General features: G+C 38.1%; 1 protein-coding gene across 19 annotated transcripts in view; it reads left to right on the forward strand.

Annotated features, from left to right (window-relative positions):
- Positions 1–18,274, forward strand: part of ERC2 (ELKS/RAB6-interacting/CAST family member 2) — a 904,872-nt gene that overhangs the window by 258,060 nt on the left and 628,538 nt on the right. For 13 of the 19 annotated variants that reach the window (XR_007404126.1, XR_007404127.1, XM_049097733.1 and 10 more), the window contains 2 exons: positions 12,605–12,679; positions 15,685–15,726. Coding sequence is in view for 17 of the 19 variants with exons in the window: in XM_049097733.1 (XP_048953690.1) it covers positions 12,605–12,679; positions 15,685–15,726 (117 nt within the window). In the remaining 2 variants the exon portion in view is untranslated. The remainder of the gene's footprint in view (positions 1–12,604; positions 12,680–15,684; positions 15,727–18,274) is intronic. The other 6 variants (XM_049097737.1, XM_035702643.2, XM_049097744.1 and 3 more) reach the window with 1 other exon arrangement.

The following is an 18,274-nucleotide window of genomic DNA, read 5'->3' on the forward strand; positions in this document are numbered from 1 at the left end:
TCCTTCAGGTTGTTGGCCAGATTTAGTCCCTTGTATTTGTAGGATTGAAGTCCCCATTTCCTTGTTGAATATCATTGGAGGACCATTCTTATTCCCTAGAGACCTCCTCTAGTGCTTGCACATGGCCCCTGTATCTCAGAACCAACAGTGCCACATTGAATCCTTCTCATACTCAGGATCTCTAACTTCTCCATCTGCTGCATTTCTCTTCTGCCTCTAGTCACAGGAACTTCTGAGCTTTGAAAGGGCTCAAGTGATTAGATTATACCCTCCCAAATTATCCAAGATAATTTCCCTATTTTAACATCTATAACCCTAATTACATCTGCAAAGTCCCTTTTGCACAAAATACAACATATTCACAGGAAATAGGAGTGGATATCTTTGGTAGGGGGCATTATTCTACTGGCTATAGCCCACCACCTGGCTCTCCTAGATGCACATCTCTTCCGAATAAAAAAATGCATTCTCCCCATTCCAAGGTCTCCAAAATTTTCATCCCATTACAGCTTCAACTCAAAGCCCCAAATCTCATTTAAATCTCATCAGTTCAAAAATCCCCATCATCTAAATTATGTATGGCTGTGGCTCTGGGTGTAATCTATTAAGTTCAACTCTTGAGGCACAATTCCTTCTCATCGGTGGACCTGTGACACCAAAGAAACAATTTATCTGTACCCTACAGACAATGATGGGACAGGAGGGTATAACAGTTACAGACATTCTAGTTCAGATGGGAGAAATGGAAGGTAAGGTGGAGTCTGTAGTCCAATGCAGTTTCAAAACCAGTTGGGCAAACTCCACTAGATTTCAAGGCCTGGGAATAATCTGTGGTTTTTGGCTCCATACTAAAAGCCTATAGCACCCAATTTTCTCAGATGCTCTTCCATCCAAGTACTAACCAAGCTCAAGCTTGGTTAGCTTCCAAGAGCAGACAAGATCAGGTGTGTAGGCTGGAGTGAATGACCAGGATGCTGCTGACAGCACCTAACAGTGTGCCATATAAGAACGAGTGGACAGGGAACCCTGCGTGGCGCAGTGGTTTAGCGCCTGCCTTTGGCCCAGGGCGCGATCCTGGAGACCCGGGATCGAATCCCACGTCGGGCTCCCGGTGCATGGAGCCTGCTTCTCCCTCTGCCTGTGTCTCTGCCTCTCTCTCTCTCTCTCTGTGTGTGTGACTGTCATAAATGAATAAAAATTAAAAAAAAAAAAGAACAAGTGGACAGAATAATGACTACTTACAAAGAAAGACTTTGGACCACCCACATGTACTTTTCCATGAAGCTTTCCACAGTCATCCTTCCTTCTGTAGGGAGTGGATGATTGCCTCTTATTCTCCCCCATAACATATTGTTCAGAACTGGTGGGGTCCTAACAAGGAACTGAGAAACAAACCAGAAGTCAGATTTACTTACTTTTAAAATATTAGATGTTTGTAGAGTGTGGAGGGACCACAAATAGCAATATGAACCAAGTGTTATGTTAGTAAATTAAGGGTGTGAGTTTAGGTGTCAGACACTGTGGTTGCACTCCCAAATCTTACTACACTGTAATCTTCGGTGTGTTACTTACCTCTGAGTCCTTGCAGCTTTCCCCTGGTCGTGGTAGCTCCTACCTATAAGGATGCTGTGCGGATCCATTGAGGGCTAGGTGGGAAGCATAGGGCTTGGCATATGGTAAGCATTCTGTAACTGATAGCTGCTGTTATTAGTTGCAGTCTTGTATTCTAGTTATGTACTTCCTCTTCCATCAGAAAATCAAGTTCCTTGAGACTTGGCATGACATTTATTTATTTTTGTTATCTCTGCATTATCTAGTATTGCTTTAGGCACTCAGTAATTATTGAATTAAATAACTTTGTTGTTACTCCTAGGACATTGCTAATGACACTGGCCAAATATTTGGAACCTGGCATCTTCTTCTATTAATTTCTGTAGTTCCCAGAATCAGTATCCAAAAAACCAAGATAAATCTGCCAAGCAATCTTTAGTGCAAATTTAGGAAAAGGAGTAGGTCTTGTATTAAAACAAACTAAGGGAAATGTGTTTATGTGTACAGATTCATTTGGTATGGTCTTAGGTTCTCAAATGTCTATTTTTTGGTGAAGACTAAAAAAATAATAGTAAGTTTATATTTACGTATTTCCATGGAAACTTTTTTCATGTCTCTAGAATTTGTATAAGACCAAGATTTTATTGAGGGCCTACATGACCTTACACAGCCTGTTTCTTCCCCAGCCTTCACCCCTTGGATCTCATCTCCTAGCACTGTATTAATCACTTCCTCCAGTCCAACAACACTGGGCAATTCAGTGTCCCTGGAGTCCTATGGACATGGCACTACTTCCATTGAGAATGTGTGCACTAAGCTTCATGAAAGCAGGGCTTCTATTTGTGTTTTCCCTGGCACATAGTGGGCCTTCAGCAAGTCTTTCTTTCTTTCTTTCTTTCTTTCTTTCTTCTTTCTTTCTTTCTTTCTTTCTTCTTCTTTCTTCTTTCTTTCTTCTTTCTTTCTTCTTCTTTCTTTCTTCTTCTTTCTTTCTTTCTTTTTTTTTTCAAGATTTTATTTATTCATGATAGACAGAGAGAGAGAAAGAGGCAGGGACACAGGCAGAGGGAGAAGCAGGCTCCATGCAGGGAGCCCAACGTGAGACTCGATCCCGGGACTCCAGGATCACGCCCTGGGCTGAAGGCGGCGCTAAACCTCTGAGCCACCCGGGCTGCCCTCAGCAAGTATTTTTTGAATTATTCAGGCAGACCTAGTGGCAATGCTTTAATGGTAGCCAGTATTAGACTGTGAACAAGTAGGGAATGCATTCTGCCAACTACATTCTCTGATATACTTTCAGGAATACTAATAATCATTAAGGAACAACAAGAATAATAAGGATAAGTTTCAGTTATTGAGAGTGTATTGTGTGCCAGCCCAGATGAGTACTTCGCATGCTTATCTCATTTCAACTTCACCATCCTCTGGATCAGAGAAAATTCAGGAACTTGCCCAAAGTCACACACCTGGTAGGTAGAGAGGACAGGATCTGTTTAACTGTATAGGATGAATTTTAAGACTTTCTGAGCTTTACCTTCCAAATAGTAAGGTTTCATTTTTACTTTTGTTATTAATTTGTTTTATTGTGTATGGACAAAGAATGTGGCCTATATCACTTCTGTCTTTTGTAATCTTATTAAAGTTTTTCTTAGTAGTCTGGTATGTGATCAATCTGCTTAAATATTCCATGGAATCTTGAAATGGAGGTCTGTAGGATATAAAGTTCACTGTAATTGTCTACTAATTTAGTCTTACTAATTTTATCATTTAAATCTTTTACATTATATTTTTAATGCTTGATCTGTTAAAGATTGAGAAGGATGTTAATATTTGAAAGTAATCATTTTTTTCCCTCTATTTCAGTATGCCTAACCATGTTTATCATTTAGGTTTTAATATCTACTTAAATATCTACTGGATATCAGTACCAGACAACTGCTATTGAGATAAGCCCCTTTTAATTTTCAACTCCTGAAGAAAAGAGAAATAGAAGACAGAATCAAAGGAGAAATAGGGAGGTGACTACAATGAAAGAAGCCAGTGGAGAGCTTGGTGTCAGTTTCACATATCAAATCAAAGCCATGTGGTGAGGGACCCTTGGTGGCTCAGTGGCTGAGCATCTGCCTTCGGCTCAAGGCGTGATCCTGGGGTCTCAGGGTCGAGTCCCGCATCAGGCTCCCTGCATGGAGTTTGCTTCTCCCTCTGCCTGTGTCTCTGCCTCTCTCCCTCTCGATGTCTCTCATGAATAAATAAATAAGATATTAAAAAAAAACTAAAAACCTCAAAAACCCCATAAAACCCCCCAAAACCACAAAGCTATGTGGTGAAACATGGGCAGTATAACACAGTGGTTAGGAGCAGATGCCCTGGAACCAGACTGCCTAGGATAAGTCCCAGCAGTACAATTCAGTAGATTGTGCAAGTCACTAACTTCTTTATGCTTCCACATCTTTGAGTGAAAAATGATAATGATAGTATCTATCTAAGGAGGTTATTGTGATGATTAAACAAGTTAACATTTACAAAGTACTTAGTACATGTATAAATAACTAGTAGCTATTGCCATCCTTCACATCAGATTCCTTTGGGTCCAAAGATATTATAGAATTTCCAGGCTTAGAACTACAATGTCATTTGTACTGTTTCCTTCGATCAGTCAGTATTTATTTATTAAGCACTTATTCAGGCACTATGTTAGTTACTAGGAATATAATGGACATACAGAGTCCCTGTGCTCATGGAGTATAGCACCCACCCAATGGTGAACATAAATATGAATCCATTGATTTTATAGGTTAGTGTAAAATTGCAGCCATTTCCAGTGATATGAAGGCAAGGTACATAATGCTATGAAAGTGTATATAAGGGTGGGGGATTAGTCTGGAGGGCCGACTAATGTCCTTTGTGAGATGTGTTTGTAATCTATGGCTTCATAACACATAGCCCCAAACAGCAACTTAAAACAATGAACACTTAGTATCTCACAGATTCTGTGGGTCAGGAATGTGGAAGTCACTTAGCTGGATGGTCTGGCCCAGAATCCCTCAGAGGGTTGCCATCAAGCTGTTGGACAGGGCTTCAGGCATCTGGAGACTTCATAGGGGCTGGATGATCCACTTCTGCTATGGCTGATTCACATGGCTTTTGGCAGAAGTCCTCAGTTTCATGCCACCTTGGGTAGCCTGAAGTATCTTCATGATAGTGTTATCTGGCTTCTCCCAGAACAGGTGATCCACAAATGTGAGCAAGAAAGAAGCCATAATGTCATTATGATCGTAATATGATTACGATCAAGCCTCAGAAGTCCCAAATGTCACTTCTACCATACTCTGTTTGTTGGACTGAATTACTAAGCTCAGTCGAGAATCAAGGGGAAGATATTTAGGTTTCATCTTATAAATAGAATGTCAAAGAATTTGTGTACATATTTGAAACAGCCACATGAGGAATTGATATTGGCTAGGATGAATATTGAAGATATTCTAGACTAGGATTGACAAACTTTTTCTGTAAAAGGCCAGATAGTAAATATTTCCAGCTTTGCAAGGCCATATGGTCTGTTACAATTACTGAACTCTGTCACTGTAGCATGAAAACAACAATAGACAATATGTAAATTAATGATATAACAGTGTTTCAATAAAACTTTATTTACCAAAACAGATGATGGGCTGCATTTGGCTTGTGGGCTATAATTTGCTGATCCTTGTAGGCAAAAAGAGAACAAAAAGGATAGGGGATTATTTCAGGCAGAAGAAACTGAATGCTTCAGGAAGAAGAGAGCTGTTATGCAGTTAAGGATGTAAAGATACCTAAAACAGATTTGTTTTTTTTCCTCATGTATTGAGTTTATTGCAACATAGTAGTGAATAAAAAGACTGGAAATTTTACATAGATAAATTCTAAAAGCATAAGTATTGTTGAGGTAAAAACCAAAATGCAAAGCTTTGTGTAGGGCAGACAGCTGGCATTTATGTAAATTAAAGAAGAATGTTCTCTGTTGTTAAACTTATACTATTTACAAGGATATACATATGTAATAAAAGCTTCAAAGCCCAAAAACATGCATGAGAAAGATACTGACTTTAAGATAATGGTTTCTTTCTAGAAGAATGGAGATGGGGAAGGTTGTGGGACTCCAACAAGTTCTGTTTGTGGCTTGCAAATTTTTAAAATTGTGATAAAATACAACATAAGCTTTATTATCTTAACCACTTTTAAGGGTACAGTTCAGTAGTGTTAAGTATGTTCACATTATTATGCAAGCAATCTCTGGATCTTCTTCATCTTGGAAAAGCGAAACTGTATCCATTAAATAACAGCTCTGCATTCTCTATGCTCTGTCCCTGGCAATCAGCATTCTACTTTCTGTTTCTGTGAATGTGACTATTTGGATACCTTATATAAGTGAGATCATTCAGTATTTGTCTTTTTGGTGCTGTATTTCATTAAACAAAGTTCTGAAGGTTCATCCATTATTGTAGCACATGTTGGAATTTTGTCTCTTTTTAAGGTTGAGTAATGTTCCACTATTAAGTATATATCACTTTTTGTTTATCTTTCATCTGTTGATGGATACGTCAGTTGCTTCCATGTTTTGGCTATTGTGATAATGCTTCTGTAAACATGAGTATACAAATCAAAATCACGGTTTTGATGAAAGAAATTATCAGTTAAATAATACCCCGTGCAAAATCATCAGGCTCTTTCCTACTTCCATTCTCCCACAGCACATTCCAGTCAAATTTTATTCATACTCTCCACTAAAACTGCTCCAGTCAATGTTACTAATGGCCTGCATGCTATGAAGTCCTGTGGTCCATCCTCTGGCCTCATCCTATTAACTTCTCAGTAGCAATTGATACAGTGGTCACTCCTGCATCCTGAACTCATTTCTTTACCTGATTTTTGGGATGCTATACTCTTGGTTCTCTTCCTACTTCACTGGTTATTCTTTCTGTTTTCTTTGCTTCTCTCTCCTTTCTTCTCAGACCCCTTAATGTTGGGTCACCCCTGGCTTAGTCCTCTTTTTTCTCCTCTTCTTTCTATGTGCAATTCCAAGTTGATCTCATCTAGGCTTACAGCTTTAAGCACGATCTCTATTGGCTGATCCCAAATTTTTATTTGTAGCTCTTACTTCCCCCCTCAAATCCAACTCATCTATCCACCTGCCAACTCAGCATCTCCTCTTAAATGTCTTATGCAAAACCAAACTCTTGGTTCCCATAACTCTCACTTCCCTCCCCAGTCTTCCCTATGTTAGTTTTCCACCTGTATTCTTCTTGTTGTCCAGGCTGAAAGCCATGAAACCGACTTTTACTTGGCTCTTTCTGTCGTCTCCAGGCAATCTATCAGAAAGTCAAGTCAGCCTCACCTTCAGAACATATCCATACTTAGTTCCTTCTCATTACCTCTGCTCTGTCACCTTAGTCCCAGGCTCTGTCATTCCCTTGCTGGCATTATTCCAGTTGCTTATTACTAGTTTCTATGATTCTGTCCTTACATTCCTCCTCAACCCCAACCATATTGCAGTCCAGCAGGCAAAGCAAATCTCTAAGGATGTGTATTATTATCATAGCTTATCTTTGCTCAGAACCTTCCAGTGGCTCCCCATTTTTCTCAGAGTAAAACCAGTGTCCAGAAAATGATTCCAAATTTGAACACAATGTGTCATCATGCTTCACCCTTGTACTTCTCTAACCTGCTATTTTCCCCATCTCTTATCTAGCACTAGCTTGGTACTTAAACATTTGTTATTCTCCCTGCTTAGAATATCTGTACAACTGGTTCCTTGATTTCCTGTAGAGATTTTTGCTCATAAGTTACCTTTGCAGGAAGCTTTCCCTGATCACTGTATTTAAAGTTGCAATTGATCCTCTCACACAATGTGTCCTGTTCTACCTTTCTTTCTTATATTCCTTTAAAGCTCTTACAACAAACTGGTTTGGTCTCCTCTTTAAATTATTGTACCTCTTTCTCATTGGAATTTGAAATTGAAAAACCCATAAGGGCTGGGAAATTTGTCTGCTAGGTGTACTATTGTATTTCCTATATGTCTTACAACAAATTATTATTTGAATATATGAATCTGCCACATTTTAAGTCCAATGAAAGTTGATGTTTGATATCATAGTGTTACTTTCCTGTCAGTTCTTCAACTGCTTTTGTTCCTCAAGAGTGGTAATTTAAAAATATGGCTTCAGATTCTTTGGCACTCATCCCTGGAATCTGAGCAGGCTTGTAACTGCTTCAAACAACAGAGCATGGCAGAGATTATGCTATGGGACTTCCAAGGTCTTTGGAACCTTTTTTTTTTTTTTAAGCAAGCAGATACATTTATTGGGTAATTAGCAAGGAACGAGAACTCCTGAAATAGAACTTGATTCATGTCGTCATAGGCGCCCATGGCTTCCGTGTTGATTTGATAAGCGGTGGGGTGCAGATCACAGGATTCCTGGTTAGCATCTCATCGTGCAGCCCCTGCCCTCTGCCATGCTCTATCGACTCCTGGAAATGCAGCCTTTGGCTTATTTGCTGAAGCACTTGCTCTTGGATTCTTTACACCTAAGTGTAAGAGGTTAACACCCCAAGGCTACCATGCTGTGAAGAAGCCTAAACCACATGGAAAGGCCATATATAGGTGTCATCATATATAGGTGACAATTCTAGCTAATCCCAGCCTTCAAGTCTTCTTCTGGCCAACATAACAGATATATGAGTGAAGAAGCTTTCTTGGAAGTGGATCCATCAGTCCCAGCTGTTCTATCTCCCAATATCATGGTTTAGAAGCAAGATTTCCCCAGTCTATCCTTTGTAAATTCCCGATCTAGAATTTATGAACATAGTCAAATGGTGGTAGTCTGACACCACTAAATTTGGGGTGGTTTGTTCCATAGCAGTAGATTACCAGAACAGTAAAGGGGAAAGGTCAGATTAAAATAATGAATTACCTTTAGACAGAAAGTTAACTTTTAAGGTTTTTTTTTTTTTTTTCTCCTGAAGAGAGTAGATGGTGTGTACAAACATTATTTTGCCAGGATCATCTTGGAAGCAAGTGTCCATCAACATTAACTCACTAGACTCTAGATTCTTATTAATTCTCCAGATAGACCAGCTAAGGCCAACCTTATCTTGAAATTATAGGAAAATATATATCCCGGTGACAGTGTCATAGTGAGATATTAAAATTTTTGATGGGCTAATTTTCTTCTTTTATTTCTATTATGTTTTTAAAGCTGAGAATTGGTATAACTAGAAATACCAGCCAGTGATCAACATTTCAGAGTCAGCTACCTATTAAAAATCTGGATGTTCAAAGAAACTCACTCATAAAGCTCCTCATTCTGTAGTTTAGAATGAGTAAGACGTGTGCCCAAGGTCTCAGGCTGGGACTATAGCCTCCTGACTCTCCATACAATGTTCTTTCTTCTCAGCAAATGATTTTTAGCCTATAGCCTGGTTAAAAGATGAATCTTCTGGGTGCTGGACCAGGTCCTGTGAACCAGCTGAAATAGTGCACACCATTTTGTTTGTATGTGCTTTTGTACCCATTTCTGGAGAGAATCCACACCTTTCATCTAATTCTTATAGAGATCAGTGTCCCAGAAAAGCATAAGTCCACTGTACATGATTTAATACTGTCCTTTAAAAACTACCAGAATTAGTTAATTCTTGCTAGTTATATCTCTTCACACATTAAAACCACTTTTGTGATTCAAAAGCTACAAACAACACAGGGCTAATTAGGTATTATTTTTCCTTATAGTCATTGCAGTAGATAAGGCAGAGAGGAGTGGGATCTTTTCAGAGAAAATCTGAAAGTGCAGAGGCCAACTTAACAAAGATTTTTCACACACACCATCATCCCATGTGGGTGTTCAGTGGTTTTTTTCTATGGCATTTCAGGAATCCAGGCTCCTTGTAACTCGGGGGATTCTACCATCTTCTTGGGTCTTGGAGTTCTTTACTTCTAGCCAGCAGACAGGGAAAAAGCAGCTGCTCTTTTCTGCCACAATCAGAGTGAGCATTTTAAGGATCCAAAATCTTAGAGATGGATGAAGTGCCTGAGATGGAACTTTGAGACAGCCCATGATATCCACACGTGGATTACAATCTTCATTTACCTGACACCTTAGGAATTAAGGTGATTCTCAGTAACTGTTAAGTCAGGATTTTTTTTTTTAAAGATTTATTTATTCATTCATTCAGAGAGAGCGAGAGAGAGGCAGAGACACAGGCAGAGGGGGAAGCAGGCTCCATGCAGGAAGCCCGATGTGGGACTCGATCCCGGGTCTCCAGGATCACACCCCGGGCTGCAGGCAGCGCTAAACCGCTGTGCCACCAGGGCTACCCTGTTAAGTCAGGATTGATTGAAATGTAGTGTAGTTAAGATAGGAATATTCTAGTTTTCAGGTAATTGGAGATTTTATTTTATTTTACTTTTTAAGGAGTGACGAGGAGTGTAAGGGCGCAAACTGGATTTTGAGCTGGTTTACATTATATGAAACTTTGTATAATTATAGCAAAGAAAACTCTTTTCATGTTTGCAAAACTATTGTTACAAATTTAGCTTTGTTATTGCCTGTTTGCCCTTAAAAATGTTTTTGTGCTTGGCAGAAATTATAATAGCACATGCCTTTACCCTATGGTTTTTATTTTCTATTTGTGTTACTTAGTTGCTTCTTAATTATTTTTACTGTTTTATGCAAGCTTCTCCTCTCTCCTCAAATTGTCTTAAGATTTTTATTATGGAACTTGGTTTGGCTGTGGTTTGAAATTACTATGAATTCAATTCTTAGCTCTTTTCACTAAGATGCTTTTGATGCCACATGGTATCAGAGTTGGTGACGTGTGAAATAAACGTTATTTATTCTACCACCTACTATGGAGCAACTCTGACAAGTGACTTACTTCAATTTTTTCATCTATGAAATTTTATTGGTCCAGTGAACTCCAACAATCTTGGAAGTACATTGAAGGCTAGGTAGCTTTCTTTGGAGGTTGAAGTCTTTATGTGATTGACTCAGTGGTATGCTGGAACTGGATTGTACTGGTCCATGAAAATCAAAATTGGAAACTTGTCTAACAGTTAATGTTCAAATGTACAAACTCACAATTAAAGGCATTGTATTAAAACTCATAATTTCCTAATTTTGTGGTTACATTTTACTATTTATGTTATTGAGGTTATTACATTTATTTTGTCCATATGATAGAAATACTATACAGTGGACTCACAACACAGGTCAGATTCTTCATATGGTAGTGTTGAGGCTTGAAAGACACATGCAGTGCCAGGGACATTGTAGATGCTAATAAATGGAAGCTGCTTTTAAGGTCATTCCTCAGAAAATCTCTGCCATTTCCACAGAGCCTAAAAAATGACCAGTGTTGCTGGATTATTTTAGTCCACTGCCTCTAAAAGGACAGAAGATCTTTTTCTGTCTATTCATAATACGGATTTGGAAATACTTGACTCCATCTCTTCTAAGGATATGTTAGGAAAAAGAAATGTTTTAAATGATGTGAGACTACTTTGAATGATTAGGAAGCACTAATTCAAATTCTTCTCAACTTGGAGGTTGAGAAGTAGTGTTGCACAGGTTTGCTGGTTTGTTCCAATGATGACTTTGGGAAGAAAATATACTATATTCCAGAGCTGAAGTGGTGATTCTCCAGTACTGGTCCCTTGACATGTGCACAGCAATCCATGACCAAATCTTCCTGGGCTGCTGGCAAATAAGAACAATATAATAGAATATGGGCAAAAGATTGTTTTATTATTCTGGAAAGAATGATCTTATATTGTGGGATTCTGTTTTTCTGGCACTATTTGCATTAATGTGTTCTGTTTTTATGAAGTGGTGGTGATAGTAGATGGCAGTGGTGGAATGAAAGTTAATTTTGATGCCTTAACTTGAGAAGAGCGAGAAGTCATGTTGGTTCTCTTCCCTAAAGCCTAAGGTGGCTTTTCGGTTTTTTTGTTTTGTTTTGTTTTGTTTTTAATGTTTGTAGCCCAGTGAAATATGAAGGCCTAAAACTACTTCATGTTGAATTTAAATAATTTTTCTGCAAGCAAATAAGTATTATAGAATTATTCCATAGGTGACTTGTATCAGCAGTGTGGACATATGTGAGCACTTTTGTTTATTCCTCTCATTGGCTACTTTCATAAAACTTTCATAAAACTGCTAATTATTATTAAGAAAATCAAAGTACAAAGTAAGAAATCTTATCTTTATCTCTTCTTCTGCCAAGGGAACTTTCAAAGCCTTGACAGAACTGTTCTTTTGAGAAGAGGCATGCAAAAAGTGAACCTTCCAGCTTAAAATTGTAATTATGTTGTGTTTTACCTAAAGTTATATTTGTCATATCCTAGGAGTTCTTGGGTCTGCATCTGGCTTTAACCATTTTTGTCTCCTTGCTAACAGTGTTGATATTAATGCCAATTTTAATTTCTTGGCATCATGAGTGCATAAACATATCACACACAGATGTGATTTTGAATAAGGAGTGAAACTGTAAATTAGGAAGCAAGATATGTTCACAGGGTTTCATCACATCAATTCACTTCCTAAAGTGACACAGTGGTACTGAAAAGGTCTTGAATTGCTCATTTCAAACCTACCTCAGTAGCAAAATGCCATGCGTGCAGTGGATTTGCAACCACGTTAAGTCATTTTCTTTCCTCTGTTTCCATGCTGTGTTTGTATTGGGAGCACAGAGTAATGTAATTTAGTAAATTATGATTTGATGACTGGGCAACAGCCCCAGTGTTGAACAGTATTTGGACTATGATTACTTGCTGGCTTTGTCACAGTTGACATTAATTATTGATGGAAGTTTCAGAAATAGCGCATGTGCCAGGAGCTTTTCACTGGAACGGAGGCTCCAGGCAGGAGGGATGCTAAAGAGGGTGGGGGAAGAATCACCTGTGGCTTGTTTATGTCTGTGCACAGTGAACCTGCATCCAGTGGGCTGTGTGCTACCTGCGTAAAGGTCATGGTGTAACGGAAGGATGAACCGTCAGGCTTATTTCTATCGTGTTCCTCCCCAGGAATTGCACCGAAGAAGCCAACTTCAGCCGGAGCCAGCCAAGACGAAGGCTCTCCAGACTGTCATTGAAATGAAGGTAGGAGCTGTTCACATTTGTCAAAAACAGTTTTGCCTCTGGAGTTTGTTCTAACTTGATGGTGCCTAACATAAACACTCGAAAAAACCTTGTGTTTTTCTCTAGGTACCCTGGTGGGTGCTTTTCTTCTGAATCTTTTTGCCTTCTTGGGTACATTTAATTTATTGGCTCTTTAATTAGGATGCCTATTCTGGGCAAAAGAATAAAGGGCTCAAGTATCCCTTGGCTGAAAGGAGCTGGGTTCATTTCCAGAGCATGGCCAATTCTTTCAACCCTAGGGGAGGTTTTGTGTGTGCTTTCAAAGGAAATTTCTAAAGCTAGAATAATTTTTTTCTCTTTTTGTTCGCATTACAATGAAAAGACACTTTAAAAAACTAAGATTTGGCAAAGAGAAGTTGTCTTATATGCAACGAAGTAGTTAAATAATTAAAATTTGCTATCAGCAAAATGTACTTTTCAAAGAATAATACTTTCCCAGGACTCCAGTATTTTCTCCTAATCAAGTCTGGAAGTAATAATAACTTATTAAATATTCATAAGATAATTAGCTGTGGAAGTATAGATATATGCTATTTAAAAGAATTGAAAATCCTCCTAGAGAGATTTAGGGTATTTAAAGAATAATGAAACAAATGATAGTGGTTAAGCCATGATGTATGATTAAGAAATAGATTTAAATGAAACAAATTGCTTTGTCAGTATCTAGAAATGTAAATAAAAAAAGTTTTTAACTTTCAGTGTTTGCTAGAGGGAAGCAAATAGTGATTATCTTAAGAGTAAATAATTCTTTTTTTTTAATTTATTTTTTATTGGTGTTCAATTTACTAACATACAGAATAACCCCCAGTGCCCGTCACCCATTCACTCCTACCCCCCGCCCTCCTCCCCTTCTACCACCCCTATTTCGTTTCCCAGAGTTAGCAGTCTTTACGTTCTGTCTCCCTTTCTGATATTTCCCACACATTTCTTCTCCCTTCCCTTATATTCCCTTTCACTATTATAAGAGTAAATAATTCTTGATTTAAATTGTTTCATGACGAAAAAAAATTCCTAACAATGATGTTTGCAATTTGGTAATTCCAGAGTTTAACACTTGAGAGTTTGCTTATCACCATTAGCCTACAAGAGAATTCTGCAGCTTGTTGATAGGATAGGATAATGATTTTTCTTTTTTATAGCACATGATTTTGAACTATCTGCCAAAAAATTCCTAAGTCCTGGTGAAAAAGAAACTAAACACCAGCTATTGAATTTTTGGCATGTACAATTCTGACTTTTTTTTTTTTTTTTTTTTTTTGGTCAATGACAATGTCTTTATCCAAGTGAATTTTTGTGGAAATAATGTAGAGCATTTGCTTTTAAAACTCTGTGCCCTCAAATGAGGTTACATGAGTTGAGGCACTCATAATGTATTTGCAGTACATTGGTTTGAAAAATATCATCAAAGGAACCAAATGCCAATAAGATTGAATAATCCTTGCTAATTTTGGCTCCTCAATTCATTTTAAATTTATGTAATTTGAACTTGTTTTGAAAAGAAACTTAACATTTTACACTTGTGGGGGAGTATTTCATAACTGAGATTTCTTTCTCACTTAACATTGGAACCAAACTTGAAACTTGGTTAGGGCTTTATCCCCCCCACCCTTTTTTTTTTAAAGAAAAGATTTTAAAGACTTTATTTTACTTTTTTGCAAAGAGTCACTCCCACCTCCATGCCTACCACCCCAATCTCTGGCACAGTTACTAATGGGAAAGAGGATGCACATAAAATCTATTTCCAAACTATCTTTTCTTTTTTAAGAAGGGAAAGAGTGAGTTCCAGGAATCTTCGGAGAAACCAGGAATGACATCTCTTCCAATGCAGAGGGCATTTTCCATGTAAAGGTCTCTATTCAAAGACAATTAATACCTTTGGGTGACCTTTAGAAGTAAAAAAAATCTGTTTAATTATGACTGTTTCTAGTATTATATGTTTTAGTAGAAAACAAAAAAGTTAATAAATATACTCATTTAGGCTAGCTATATGAGAGGCCATAAAATATGATTTTTAGAGCAAACTCATATCCATATATTATCAATAAATTGAGTCTGGTATTTTATGCATGCCAATGATGATGATTTATAGAACACATTTTTAGGACAAATAATGGTCAATATAGTTGTCAGGGAATTGAGCCTGGAGTTTTTCTGTTTTTTGGGTGTGTATTAATTTACAAACCACTGCCTTCTGTTTTGTCAGTGAAGTCTGGGTCCCATTAGCATCTATATTCACCATGTAAAATTGAGTTATGGAGGCAGATGGTAGAGGGTCATCTTTTCAGCTGTGTGTAGCTTGTGACAGAAGCTGTGATCTCATCCAGTTTTGTACATTACATCCCTGTGAATTTGGAGGGAATATTTAAAATCCATATTCCACAAGCCTTAGGGTTGACTATCAAATACAGCTGACCCTTAAACCTGGTGGGTAGAACTTAAGACACTGTTGTGTTTTAACTTAAGCACCTTTGGGTAAATATTGGTCTTATCTGGTGCCTTGGCAAAATCTGAAGTTAAAAGGAACTTTCCTAGGGAAAATTTGACCTATAGTTTCAGGGAGATGACATGAATTAAGGGCTTATAAATTGCCTCTACTATTCCCTTGCTTCTGAGAGAAACTGAGGGTGAACTTCTGACCCCTCATCTTCCCCACACCTTTGTATCAACTTGAGAAAGTTGTTTATTATGAAAATCTGTGAAATCTTGCCCTAATTCAAGCTGTTTTAGAAACTTGGTCTGGTAGTTTCATTAGATCTCTACGTGCACCTCTGGGCTTGTAGAACTTCTGAAAATATATCTCCATGGGCAGGCACTGGGGAGGGCCATCTGCCAGCATCAAAGAGGGAGTAATTCTCTTGCAGCCATCACATCTACTGCAGCCACTTGAGCCAGGGGGTTAGGGTCATCTGAATGAAAATGAAAGGAAGCAAAGTGAATGAAGTTATTTGTGATTTATCTTCTTGCAGGAAGCTCCAAGTTTTAATTTTGATCCTGATTTGCTCTGGCAGGTATGTTACAGGTTTGCACTAGAACATTGTGTATATTTCTCACAGAAATTAGTTTTCTTGTAGATGGTGTAATGAATGCTCCTCCTTTTCTTGCTTTTATGTCTAAAGATTCTTTACTAAGCTCCTCTTTTCTGCTCTCATGGAGTGCTGTCAATAAAAATGGTAGTTAAAAAGATTTTTCCCTCTTTTTTTCTTTAATGCTACTTCCTTTAAAGGAATGTTTTAACCTACATTTACTATAAATTTGACATGACATAAAGATGATGTCCAAAAATTTCACTCTTAGATTCATTCATAAAACTGTATCGTTTCTTTCTTTCTTTCTTTCTTTCTTTCTTTCTTTCTTCTTTCTTTCTTTCTTTCTTTCTTTTCTTCTTTCTTTCTTTCTTTCTTTTCTTTCTTTCTTCTTTCTTTTCTTTCTTTCTTTTCTCCTTCCTTTCCTTCTTCTTTCCTTCTCCTTCCTTCCTTCCTTCCTTCCTTCCTTCCTTCCTTCCTTCCTTCTCCTTCTCCTTCTCCTTCTCCTTCTCCTTCTCCTTCTCCTTCTCCTTCCTTCCTTCCTTCCTTCCTTCCTTCCTTCCTTCCTTCTCTCTTCTTTCTTAAAAAGATTTATTTATTTATTCATTCATTCATGAGTGAGTGAGTGAGTGAGTGACACAGAGAGAGAGGCAGAGACATAGGCAGAGGGAGAAGCAGGCTCCTTGAGGGGAGCCCAATGCGGGGACTCCATCCCAGGACCCTGGGATCACGACTTGAGCCCAAGGCAGACATTCAACCACTGAGCCACCCAGGTGTCCCCTGTTTCTTTTTAAGAAAAATGAATTACAGTAATGACAGTACTCGTCAGATAATCTTAAAATTGTTTTCTTTGTTAAATCTTCCAAGTGAATGAAAATCTAATTCAAAATGGCTAAAGCCAAAAGGAAATTTATCGGATCACTCAACAGGAGAAAAATGGGGTTTTGCTTCAGGTACAGCTTAATCCAGGGGTTCAAAAGATGTTAATGATCCATTTCCTCTCATTTCATTCTATAGTTTAGCTTCCTTCATGTAAACTCTTATTTTCAGACAGTCCTTGTCTGCCCATCTGAGCAATATGGCTATAACAGCTCTAATAATCACAAAAAGAAGGGTTAGGAAGAAAGTTGTGTTTTAAGAAAATGCAAAAAAGAAATCAACCCCAGAATAAAAATAATGTGATGGAATATAAACTTCATTCTAAACTTAACAGTCCAGACTAAAAAAGAAATGCACAAGGTTTCCTAGTTCTCATTTGCTTAATAAATTAAAGGGCACTCATTCATCAAAAGAAACAAACTTTATGCTAGCAGTAACTTCAACAGAATTTATCAAATGGGACCTAAATGAGTGCCATAAGAGACTTAGTAAAAGTTGCAGAAAATGTATTTGATCTGGTGAACTTGTTATTTGAAGTGGATTAAGAAGCTATGGGCATAATGTCACTAGATAACAGTATTTCTGTGGTAACTAAAGTGAGAGGTGTGGGATGTTTAGCTTTCCTGTCACATGACAAGCTAGTAGCTAGTCACTTAAGAGTCATGAGTGGTTCTTCTTGAGTAATATTTGTCTCCACCAGGCTTTTCTATGGGAAATGAGCAGTGAGCAATTCAACATTGAGCTTGACTAAGTTGCTGATGTGGAGGTGCTGTTGATCAAAGAATATGACTTTGCATTCAGGTGCTAAACTTCCAGTGGTGAGGTTTATCTTTTATTATTAAAACTAAAGACCAAGCCTTGTCTTTGTGCTCAGGTAGATGACTGCTGTTCTTTTGCATGAGATGGAGCTGAGCTGCAATTGTGTTAAGTTTCTCTTAAAAGATATGCTGATATTTGGTCAAATCCAGCCAATTCAGTTCCACTAGGTGGAAGGGATGCACTGGAACATGGAGAAGGTAAGAGCTATAGTGGCAATTTTTCCCAAGGTTAAACATCTAGGAAAGGAAGTATTTCAAGTTCAAACTTAGGCCATTGAATGCATCCCAATTCCCAGTTTGAACTTAATTTGAGTACTGGGATCTAGTCAGGAACACCACTTGGTGGCTGAAATGTTTTCTTTGGCTCTAGGGCCTTCCTATGTTTATTTCTGTCATCTTTTGAACTCTTACTTGTTTGAGTCTAAACACTGCACTCTACTTAGGATGATTTCTTCTCTCAGGATGAGGTGTTATTAGAAAATTTGTTTCAGGGGATCCCTGGGTGGCGCAGTGGTTTGGCGCCTGCCTTTGGCCCAGGGCGCGATCCTGGAGACCCGGAATCGAATCCCACGTCGGGCTCCTGGTGCATGGAGCCTGCTTCTCCCTCTGCCTGTGTCTCTGCCTCTCTCTCTCTCTCCTCTGTGACTATCATGAATAAATAAATAAAATCTTTAAAAAAAAAAAAAAGAAAATTTGTTTCAAGCCTAGTTGTTTTAGCCAAGCCATTATGATAGCTTTTAGGCCTTAAAACTATGCCCCACTCTGTGGCTTTAAAAAGAGTAAGAGCAATAATAATAAAAAATACCACCTTGCTGCATTTGTGACAATCTACAGCC

Source organism: Canis lupus, chromosome 20, assembly GCF_003254725.2.
Source record: "Canis lupus dingo isolate Sandy chromosome 20, ASM325472v2, whole genome shotgun sequence".
Taxonomy (NCBI): domain Eukaryota; kingdom Metazoa; phylum Chordata; class Mammalia; order Carnivora; family Canidae; genus Canis; species Canis lupus.